Here is an 11,737-nt window from a genome sequence, read left to right on the forward strand (position 1 = left end):
TAGTGTAAGACAAGGTAGATTTGAAAGTTATTTGGAAAACAGACTAAAAATAGCACATTTGATTTCTGTCCAGTAAATGTTATAAAAGCAAACATGATTTTCTTCAGTATGTTGGGGGGTGGAGAGAGAATTGAGAATCCTATTAAATGTCAAATGATTGATTTCTGTACTGTATTAAGAATACATTCTGCAGATAAATGGGCAAAAGGATAGAATAGTTCACAAAGAAGGAGGAATATAGGGGAAGGGTATCCTGCTGTATTAAAAACATACAAATTGACATAATTTTGAAATACCATTTTATACCTAGCAAAGTAGCATAACAGACAGTGCTGATGAGGTTGAGGTAAAATTGTACTCATTCATTGCCAGGCATTGTAAACTGCTAAGACCTTTTTAGAAAGTCAAATGCCAGTACAGAGCAAAAACCACGCAGACTTACATTTCTTGTGTCCTGATAATAGCACTTCCTAGAATTTGTCTATAGATAAATTCAACCAAAGTATAAAGGAATATATTCAAGAAGACATTAAGTGTCAAAATACATTTAAATCAGTTGGCTTTCCTAATTGGCAAAAAATATTTAGGTGTTTGGCATCCCCCCACCTCTCACCACCACTCATCACATGCTCCCATATTTTCCATTCATAGAGTATGGAAATGATTTTTATTTTTTTCACGAGAGCTGTTCACAGGTTAATTTTGCATGCTTCACTCCCTACTCTATAACCAAGTCTGTGTGCTGAAACAGGGAAGTCAGAGAAGACCGTGTTCTGAATCTTAGGCTTCTGGTAGGAGAGCGAAAAAATGTTTCTGAGAAAAGGGAATTTTAGTGGAGCAAGAACACAGCAAGACCACACTTGGCAGTGACACGTTTTTGCTTAGAAATGTCAATTCCAGAACCCACCATTCTACTCATTCAGTTTTTTCTCCTCTCTCACACCCTCTCTCCCTCTTCCCCTTTCCACCCCACCCCCCAAATTGGAGGAGTCTACTCTGATACTTAAGCCTTTCTCTTAATGCTTACAAGGAGAAGAAAGGGATTTGGAAAGGGAAGAGTATCAAAGAAAAACCTACTGACAGCTCAGTAGATCCATAGTGGTGATGCTGCCATTTGATTAGGAAGCCCATGGTTATTTTAGAAAGAAAATCACCCGTCACCCATTTTATGAGATGCTGAAGCTACATTACCTTACACATCATTTATACTCAGGGTTCAGGTATAGGGTGCTGTGGCACTTATAAGTATCCACGGAAAACCAGGCTCTAAGGGTTCATCATTGTCTAGGCCTACAGCTTAACCAGTATGCAGTGTGTATTTCTGGATGTGTTTAAGTGGCTGCTTTATAACTTATAAGCTTTGAAGGGTTTGTCACTAATTTCCCCCTGAACTGTTGAGAAATTATTTCATAGCAATAATTATTAAAAAGGTACCCATTTGTTTTCGGTATGGACGGCAGTGTAGAGGATGAGCTTCCTAACTAATTAACAATTGCACTTTCATGATTTTGGCTTATTGGAACAAATAGAATTTCAGGCTTTAAGGGAAATGCTTTAGATATATATGGCGTTTGGGAAAATGTGAATCTGGACTTGTGGACGTGAATCATTATTGAGTTCTGTGTTGGAAATCTGGCTTACATCACCATTTAAAGACTGCATATTATTTACTTCTTGTGGTGTGGTTTTATAACTTGTGTATGCAGTGAGAGAAGTGGTGAGCTCAGTTGGACATCAGGGCTGGAAATAAGAGTTGTACTTGAAGTCCTATGGTGAGATCTTTGTGTGGTTGGATTCTGTATGTGAATCTTCGTACTCGCATGTTATGCAGATGCCTGAACTTTTCTTCTTCTTCATTGACCTTTTGGGAACTGTTCTGAGTTTTTTTCATGTATCTTTTTTATTAAGTTATTTTGAACACATAATAACTTGGAACACTCAGGGATTGTTTTACATTCATTTATTAAATTAAATGATAGTAAGTGTGGATGACTCTTGGCCATAGCTATTCCATAGTTTGCAGAACTTGATAATGAGCAATAATTTGTCCTATATATATAGTTTTTAATCACAATACAGATGCAGGTGTTTTCCTTCTGTGAGCAGTTGAGTCTGTAAATCACCTTCTGTGGATATGGGTGTCCCAGTGACTGAGAGCCAGCTGTTGGGTGTTTAAACTAAACAGCTCGCTCCTAGTTGGCTGCTCAGATCCCATTGGGAGAGGTATTGGCTGCTCCAGAGAATAGAACAGGAATAGAGCACACAGGGTGAAGATTTTTGCAAGGCCTTTAGTGACCCAGTTTAAATTTGGTGAAATTTTCTACTTTGGCTTTTTCCTATAGGTGCCAGAGTTCATCTGCTTCAGATTTTCACCAATGACTCATCTTCCTGTCATATTTTCTTAGACTACAGTGACCTAAGACTCTTTGAGTCACTGTTAGGTAGTTTCTCCTACCACGTATAGGAGGAGAGAACAGTGATATTCAAACTCAAGCCTGTTTCCATCTCATGCTGATTGATTCCTATGGTACATAGAAAACTGTTTCTCCCTGAAAATGGCGTTCTAGTGATTTATTGTTTTCTGTGGGAGGAAACTTATGACCTTCTTTTTTCTTTTTCCCTTCCAGAGGGAATCTGGAAAACTTGTAAGCAAAACATCATTTCTCTTAGAAAATTTTGGATAACAGAAATTCTGGATAACAGGTAAAAAGTATATTTAGATTTCTTTGGTGATGCTGATAATCAACTATTATCTGCAGAAGTAAACCAAGAGAGGGAAGATAGAAGAGAAAAGCTAGGTGTGCTGTGTGGCAGGGGTTGTATTAGGGATTTTACGTACATTATCTCATTTGATGGTTTTTACCTGGATTCTGGACATAGATCTAAGAATCTCAGAATAAAACTATCCTTCAAAATGCTGTTTTAAGTGGATTTGTCTATTGATTGGATTTTTAATGTCCTCACAATTCAATCTACAGGCATTTTTTAACTTCTACCGTAAACAAAATACAGAAACATACAGAATGCTAGAATCTCTGTGATGCAGCCTGGCTCAGGAGTGTCTTCCTTGTTTCTTTCTGTCTTTTATTTTAGTTCTTGATCTTTGCCAGTTATTTGCAGCTGTACTATCTCCTTAATTCTTTTTTAATACTTTGTCACCAGGTCCAAAATTTAACTTTCCTGGTAAGGTACCTCTTCACAATGGAGTCCATCCAGCCCGGGTGTCCCCATTATGTTCTCAGTGGCAGTCTTACTGTGACCAAATAACCATACTTCTGTGCTATTTTCTTATCTATATTCCACAAAGTTCGAAGATCTTATGAAATAATACTGTATGTAAAAAATCCAGTATAGGGCTTCCCTGGTGGCGCAGTGGTTGAGAGTCCGCCTGCCGATGCAGGGGACACAGGTTCGTGCCCCGGTCTGGGAAGATCCCACATGCCGCGGAGCGGCTGGGCCCGTGAGCCATGGCCGCTGAGCCTGTGCGTCCGGAGCCTGTGCTCCGCAACGGGAGAGGCCACAGCAGTGAGAGGCCCGCGTACCGCAAAAAAAAAAAAAAAAAAAAATCCAGTATATTTTGAGATATATATCTCAAATGATAGCTATAATTTTACCTTTTAAGCTAAGGAAGACACGAAAACTAATCAGACTTCCTAGGACCCTGTAGGCCCAAACCAGTGCTCTTAGACTGAGGTGAATGGTCCTACCTGATGGTAGTATAGAGAGTGAGATGCTATTTATTCTAACAGTCATTATAGTATGAGCCTTGAAGATAAATTTCAAGTATGTAGAGAAGTACTTACTAGAGATATCATCAATGAAAAAATTAAGATTTTAATATTTGCTGATTTTCCTTTAGTATTTTTTCATTTTTATCAGGGTGAACCAGTTCAGTCACCATGAGTTGGAGCTTCCTCACTCGCCTGCTAGAGGAGATCCACAACCACTCCACGTTCGTGGGGAAGATCTGGCTCACTGTATTGATCGTCTTCCGGATTGTCCTTACAGCTGTAGGAGGAGAGTCCATCTATTACGACGAGCAAAGCAAATTTGTGTGCAACACAGAGCAGCCAGGCTGCGAGAACGTCTGCTATGATGCCTTTGCACCCCTCTCCCACGTGCGCTTCTGGGTGTTCCAGATCATCCTGGTGGCCACCCCCTCAGTGATGTACCTGGGCTACGCCATTCATAAGATTGCCAAAATGGAGCACGGTGAAGCAGACAAGAAGGCCGCTCGGAGCAAACCCTATGCAATGCGTTGGAAACAGCACCGGGCCCTGGAAGAAACAGAAGAGGACCATGAAGAGGATCCCATGATGTATCCAGAAATGGAATTAGAAAGTGAAAAAGAAAATAAAGATCAGAACCAATCTAAACCTAAGCATGATGGCCGACACCGGATTCAGGAGGACGGGCTCATGAAAATCTACGTGCTGCAGCTGCTGGCAAGGACCGTGTTTGAGGTGGGCTTTCTGATAGGGCAGTACTTCCTGTATGGCTTCCAAGTCCACCCATTTTATGTGTGCAGCAGACTTCCTTGCCCTCATAAGATAGACTGCTTTATTTCCAGACCCACTGAAAAGACCATCTTTCTTCTGATAATGTATGGTGTCACAGGCCTTTGCCTGTTGCTTAACATTTGGGAGATGCTTCATTTAGGATTTGGGACAATTCGAGACTCACTAAACAGTAAAAGGAGGGAACTGGAAGATCCGGGTGCTTATAATTATCCTTTCACTTGGAACACACCATCTGCTCCCCCTGGCTATAACATTGCCGTCAAACCAGATCAAATCCAGTACACCGAACTGTCCAACGCTAAGATTGCCTACAAGCAAAACAAGGCCAACATCGCCCAGGAACAACAGTACGGCAGCCATGAGGACAACCTCCCAGCTGACCTGGAGACTCTGCAGAGGGAAATCAAAATGGCTCAGGAACGCCTGGATCTGGCAATCCAGGCCTACAGTCACCAAAACAACCCCCATGGTCCCCGGGACAAAAAAGCCAAAGTGGGGTCCAAGGCTGGGTCCAACAAAAGCAGTGCTAGTAGCAAATCGGGGGATGGGAAGACCTCCGTCTGGATTTAACCTTGGCTGGGCTTAAAACTTGTGCTTTTCATAGTTCACGGTAAGCAGCGGCTCACGGAATAACGACTTCCACTGAGTAAACATTCAGCTTTGGTTATTTTCAGGGATGCTGTTGGCTCATGATCCAAGCTCAGGGGACTCTGAAGTGGGGGCTGGGACAGGGGGAAAGAACGGGAAACACAGTGTTCCTGGACACATGTTCCAGCAATAATACAGTTGCAGAACTTTACATTTGCGTCTTCCAGATCTGGAAAAGAACAGATATATTTAAATCATTCTTGTTGAACAGTTTTTGTATGTACAGTATTATGGTACTTTTTTTTTTTAGTATGAGAACTTTTCTTTGTATTTGTATATTGGACCACTGTAGTTATACTTTTATATTAAAGGGGAAATAATTCTTAAGGTAATGCCTATTAGGCTAGTGTTATTACTTTGTTCAGCAAATTCTACCCTGGATTTAAAGTTTTAATAGATGCTACATACCTAATAAAAGTGCCTCTCGTGTTGCAGGGAAGATTTCAGATATGTAAGGAGCCGGAGGAGGATGAATCAGTTCTCAGTCTTGGAAAGAAAGTCCATAGTAGAGGGAGGTTGAGATCTTTCTTTGACTTGAGAAATCTTTGAATCTCATTCATGTGTCCAGATTTGTATCTAGTCTTTGAAAACCTATTTGTGTTTTCAAAGAAGATAAAGTGATTCACTGCAGAAGTCCTTTAAATATCAAGCCTTGCCAGTGTATGCTTTGATGGTGTGTATATAATGTTAATTCTTTCAAAAGGCTGGTGCACAAAGCTGTCCTCATCCAGTAGCAGTGTGGAGACCCTGGCTAGAACTGTTCTAAGATTCCTCTGTCACAAAACAAAGGCACTCCTGGGAAATAAGCCCTGATAAGATGTTTAGTTGTGGACCTGTTTGATTTGCCTTAAACCTGTATCCAAACACCTGCCTCTCTGGTTTCTTAAGAAGCCAGTGCTGGATATTTTTTTTATATGGTAACAGTAAAAATACGAAAATTCCCTTCTAGGCTAAAAATTAAAGCTACCTTAAACTGCATATGGCAGAAGGCCTAAATTCAAATTCCTTATTTTTTATAATTCACCATGGAACTTTTATAATTTACATATTTCTGCCAATGTAGGTTTCTGCCTGGAAGACCAGTCAGACCTGGGATTCTATCTGTGAATAGACCGAAAGAGAATTTCAGTATTTATTTGCTATAGGCATATCTATTAGTTAATGACAAGCATTAATGTTCACATAACACTCGTAATTTGCAGTAGTATTTTACTGCCATTTTCAACCTTCTCTAACATTGGAGAACTTTGCTCTCCTGTCATGTTCACATCATTTGTCTTACAGTTTATGAGCTTCTGAGTAAGAGCTTTTGGTAAAGATTTAAAGGGAGCGGTGTTTGCTTCACCAGGGAGCTTTCATTTTGGGTATCTCACTCTCTTCCAACAGAAAGTTATTGCAAGCCACCTCCAACTTTGAAATTCCAAGAGTGCTATTTTTTTGACTTAATTTTTAAATGTCAGTTCTCTATTCTTAGAACAGCGTCCTGTATGCAGTTCTTTTTTTCTTTGTTGCTGTCCATTGCATTTCTCCCCCACCTCCACCCCCCGCAAAAGACACTCAGTTGCAAATTTAAGCTTATCTTCTAACCATGCATTTACCTTTATTTTGCTTTTTTTAGTCTGTAAATTTTAGCCTAGAGAAGTTCTTCAGGATCTCTAAACACTTAAGCAAAAGGTAAACTCCCTTGAGACTGAAGGGGAAATTTCAGAAAATGATTTCTACATGTATGGATCCTTGATAATTAATAGACCTGCACAGTTTCCTTGAAACCAAGTGTTTAATAAGGAATTTCAAATAATTATTCTAAAACAGGGAGGATTTTAAATACTTCAGGCCAGCTAAGATAAAGAACTAGCAATAATTCTTATGTCAGTAGAACTTCATGTATATTTCTTAATTGAAGGACAGAAAAAATACACATACATTCACATCCATATTCAGAGCCTGAAGGAGAACAGAGTGGCTTTGCCAGTGGAAGGGTTGGGGATCTGAGTGAGAGAGAGGGAAGGAGTCAAGCAGAAATGCCAGGCAGACATTCGGCGCCAGAAGCATCCACTTAGTTTCTACAAACAGGGCCTCTGGTGTTTCATCTGGGCTTGTTCTGATGAGAATGTTATCTTTTGTGTCTGGATAATTCTTCAACTTCCTCAAGTACATAGAAAGATATTCTGGGTCACTTCACATGTGTTAAGGTCTATTTTTATTCTCTCACTAAAGTTCTAATTATGACATAGATTTCCCAACTCTCACTGCTTTCTTAGTCCATTTCTTTCAGCCTTTGAACATATGAGTTTGCCAAGGCCATTCTCCCCTAACAACATGTCGTGGACTTACATTAAGAAAACGGCCCTATCAGTGTCTAGCTTGTTAACCCATTAATTGGGTCTACATTGGGTCTATAAAATATCGTTCCAGTTACTGTTCTGGAACTTGCAGGTATTTGTATAAAACACCTGTCAGCAGGGTTTTTTTTCCCTATCAAAATCATTCCTTTGAATTGCTGTATAAGACATGCTCTGTAGGGCTTCCCTGGTGGCGCAGCGGTTGAGAGTCCACCTGCCGATGCAGGGGACCACGGGTTCATGACCCGGTCCGGGGAGATCCCACATGCCACGGAGCGGCTGGGCCCGTGAGCCATGGCCGCTGAGCCTGCGCGTCCGGAGCCTGTGCTCCACAACGGGAGAGGCCACAACAGTGAGAGGCCCGCGTACCGCAAAAAAAGACATGCTCTGTCGTATGACATTTGCTTCTCTAAATAGAAGTTGAGTGCTTAGTCCTTCACAGACTACAATCAGGATATGGTCAACATGTTATATTCCTTAAAATACAGTTGGATTTATTCAGATGTGGTGTGTCCTTTGTTCATCTTTGTTACAATTATTCAGAAGAGATCAGTAAAACAAATAGGCTTTTTTTCTTAGTTCAAATTTGAGGGAAGAATTATATAACATTTTCCCCTAAAGAAATGTTACTCTTCATTTTGTGGCTTCCTCTTTGCTTTATGCCTTAGTTTCGCCTGTTTCTATATTTGTTCATTTAAAACCACAAGCGTGTTACTTCATTGAAGTCAGTTTGTCTGGGGATTTTCCTTGACTGACGTCTATAGACTTTCGATAAAAAGGAACTTTGCCAACTAAAATGGTTCTCACAGGTTAGGGCTCCCATATATCTGTCTTTTAGAAGGACACCTATATCTTTAAAAAGAAAAACGTCATCATTAGGTACCTTAACTGTCATTTCTTCATGGTATGAGACTAGGCAGTTCACTTTACTTTTCCAAGTTCCAGGAGCCACTTACCTCTCAGAAGTGTTATGAAGTAGTTAGAAAAAGCGTCTGGTAAAAAGTATTAAAAAGCCAACTATTATTGTCATTTGTCTGACCTTGGAGCTTCAAAAAAAAAATAGGTGAAAGAACTATGTGATGTAGTAAGAAGTCCTTCAGTGCTCTTTATCACAGGGATCAGTGATTGTTTAAAACACTTAACTTGCTCTAAGCAGTTTATACCAAGAATGGACTTAAATGTTATTCCTATTAGTCATACCTATGCTTTACCCGTTATGCTTATAAACGTCTAGGCTTTACGTTTTCTGTCTCATTTAAGAGACAGTACACTGCTAAAAATAATACCTATAGTTTAGGATACATTTTTGGCCAGCCAGTTTTTTTATAAAAGGCAAGTATGTTATACTTGAACCTACTTCACAAATGCCTTTTTATACAGGAAAGGTCTTTCCCAACTGGAAGAAAAATACCTGAAGTCAGAGATATGCAGCTGCTGGTCATTTTGATTGGAAGGTTCCAGTTGTTAGATTAATTTTATCTTTATAAAATCATGTAATTTCACGAAGAGTCTTACCACCTGAAAGTAAAGCCCCTGCACCTATACAGTGCAGAGTTTGGAAATAAAATTTCAACTCACCTATATATCGTAAATCTGTAGTAATCCACAGTTACCATCAAAGATTAGAGTCACTAGGTTGACTTGCATACTTGTCACTCATTCTGGCCACATGTCCTGGAGAGTTTAAAAGATTTTATTTGTTGTCCCTAGTGTGCAGTTGTGTTGTTTTTGTTGTTTTTAATAATGATGGTAAGTGAGTTTGTTTCATGCACATTCCATGTTAATAATCATACTTTTGAAAGAAGCAATCCATGTATTCCAAAATTCAGGATTCCAAACAAAAGAAAGCCCTGCTCCCGTGCAAAATCTCTACAGAAATAAAAGAAGTAAGAGTTCTGCACTTCAGGGTTGGCTTGCTGAACCAGCAAAGACATTTGGCTGTATGATTCCAAGATTGGAAGTGGTTTTCTTTTCTGTACTCTCTATTGTGTTCTCTTCGATAAATCTCTTACAGAAGTCTCTACCTCAGGCACTAAGTGTTAGATATGATTAGCATATTGATACCAAAAATCTTAGCTAGGACTTCCAACTTTTTAAGATAATTTAAATGTAAAATTCAACTGTTAACCAGCAATTTAATGTCATGTGATGTGCAGTTTGGATATTGTATGAACAGCTAAGGAGTTACCCATTCTAGTGCCAAAGATCACTCGTTGCTAATTTTGTTCTGTACAGTTGATGTAAAATTTTATGGTGGGGACAGACTCTGCTGAGGGCCTTGTCTCTAGGAAGATTTTTTGTCAGTTCCAGATGTTTTTGTCAGTTCCAAATACAGTTTAGAAGATTCATTCGTGGTCTGTGCATCTTTTTCCAAACGTGAAAACTCAACTGCCAGGAGATGTCATATTGAGGATTTTTACCCCATTCTTTGTGTCAGATAGTGCCCGAGAGCTTAATGGTTTACACAGAAAACCTGATATGAAAATCTCTTCCCATACCTTCACCTGTAAGTTGATCTCAGTGGAAATACGTGAGCAGGAAATTTTCCAAGTAGAGGTTTGGGCTCAAAAGATGCCCTTTTTCATAGCTGGGTTAGAACTCCTCTGGAATGGCTGTGGCTAAAAGGATTTGGCGTGTTTGTGGCATCACAGTCTGGGAGGCGTAGGTGGCCTTAAGGGTGGAGGCTAAGGTCTAAGCACAGAAACCGGGAACATACCCGCTCTCTGGCTCCCTTTGGTTCTCGAGGCCTGGAGAAGAGGAGTGCCTTCTGAGAAAGATGCTCCTCACAGACGTAGACCAGTCTTGGTGTGACTAATCCACTTTGTGAGAATAGCGGATGTGGGAGAGGGCTGAGGAGAGGGTAGCATTTATTCCAACAATGCCCTCTGTTACCCCAGACACAGAATAGCTGACTGAGTGACAGAATAGGTCATGCGTCAAGCCCACCCTCAGCGGCACAGATTGTAAACTGGTCAGCCAACCATATTTGGTAATAAACTTGTGAGCTGTTTGAAAGCTGCTGGAGCTGTTAAGTCACTGCTAGTTTGGAAAGTGGATTCTTTGGCAGATTTGCCATCAGAACAGATATTAGTACCTGGAAAAGGTGTTGCATCAAAGTTAAAGTCTGTTTTCTTTGCTACATAGAGATTAAAACAATATTTCTAAGGTTTTAAGGGCTTATACCAATCTTAACATGTAATACTTTTAGCGTTTGCCTCCTTTAGTTATTTCGAGTTGGAAGCATGTTACACAGGGGCATAAGGATAGGGGGGTCGAGGCGGAGCTGAGAACAGAATCCAGGTCTGCACATTGATTGCGCAGTGGCTTAATCCAGCATCCTATGTTCTTTTCCTAGCGAAGTGCAGAAGCAGATATTAGTGGGGCTGTCACTGTGGCAGGGGGTGGATCCAGCTGGCTGGACCTTGCTGTGTTTACAGCATTTTTTCCAAATGTGCCTTGGACCACCTATGAAGAAGTAACAGGGAATTCCTATTAAGATGTTGGTTCCTTGGACCCATCTGAGGCCTATAATAAGAACTAATAAGTTCTCCAGGTGATTTTTAATCTTTTATTAAGGTGTAATTTACATGATGTAAAATTCACCCTTTTTAGTGTATAGTTACAAATGCATGCATTGAGCAACTACCACCAGAAGATACAGAATAGTGACATCACCCAAAAATTCTCTCTAGGTAATTCTTATGTATATTGAGGTTTGAGAACCACTTAGGAAAAAAATGAAAACATGAAATGTGGGCCAGAATAAAAGTGAGAGGGGGATTGTTTTGAGTGATCTCTGTTCAAGGAGGTTTAAACCTGACGTAGCACATGAATGTCATCTCACGTGCCAGCTCAGACTGATGGCTGTCTGGAGTGGAGGACTGCAGATGATTCAGACTCTCATCTGGAATCAGTGGGTTAGTCCGTAAGTGATTTGGGGGAGGGGCGGGGGCCGCTGGGAAGAATGCTGTCTCCAACTAGATGTTTAAACATAAGTGTTTTTTTATTGGAGTATAGTTGATTTAAAATGTGTTTCTGCTGTACAGCAAAGCGAATCAGTTATACGTTCACATATATCCACTCTTTTTTAGATTCTTTTCCCATATAGATCATTACAGAGTATTGAGAAGAGTTCCTTGTGCTATACACTAGGTTCTTATTAGTTATCTATTTTGTATATAGTAGTGTGTGTATGTCAATTCCAATCTCCCAATGTATCCCTCCCCC

General features: G+C 40.2%; 1 protein-coding gene across 12 annotated transcripts in view; it reads left to right on the forward strand.

Annotated features, from left to right (window-relative positions):
* GJC1 (gap junction protein gamma 1) overlaps window positions 1-5,500 on the forward strand; it is a 31,635-nt gene extending 26,135 nt beyond the window's left edge. For 6 of the 12 annotated variants that reach the window (XM_049701761.1, XM_004285966.3, XM_049701762.1 and 3 more), the window contains 2 exons: window positions 2,628-2,703; window positions 3,880-5,500. In XM_049701761.1, coding sequence (XP_049557718.1) covers window positions 3,900-5,090 — 1,191 coding nt within the window. In that variant the 5' untranslated portion in view covers window positions 2,628-2,703; window positions 3,880-3,899 and the 3' untranslated portion in view covers window positions 5,091-5,500. Of the gene's footprint in view, window positions 1-2,627 lie in introns of all 12 variants that reach the window. The other 6 variants (XM_049701765.1, XM_033416921.2, XM_033416922.2 and 3 more) reach the window with 3 other exon arrangements.
* The last annotated feature ends 6,237 nt before the right edge of the window (window positions 5,501-11,737 follow it).

The sequence above is a fragment of the Orcinus orca genome, chromosome 19 (assembly GCF_937001465.1).
Source record: "Orcinus orca chromosome 19, mOrcOrc1.1, whole genome shotgun sequence".
NCBI lineage: Eukaryota > Metazoa > Chordata > Mammalia > Artiodactyla > Delphinidae > Orcinus > Orcinus orca.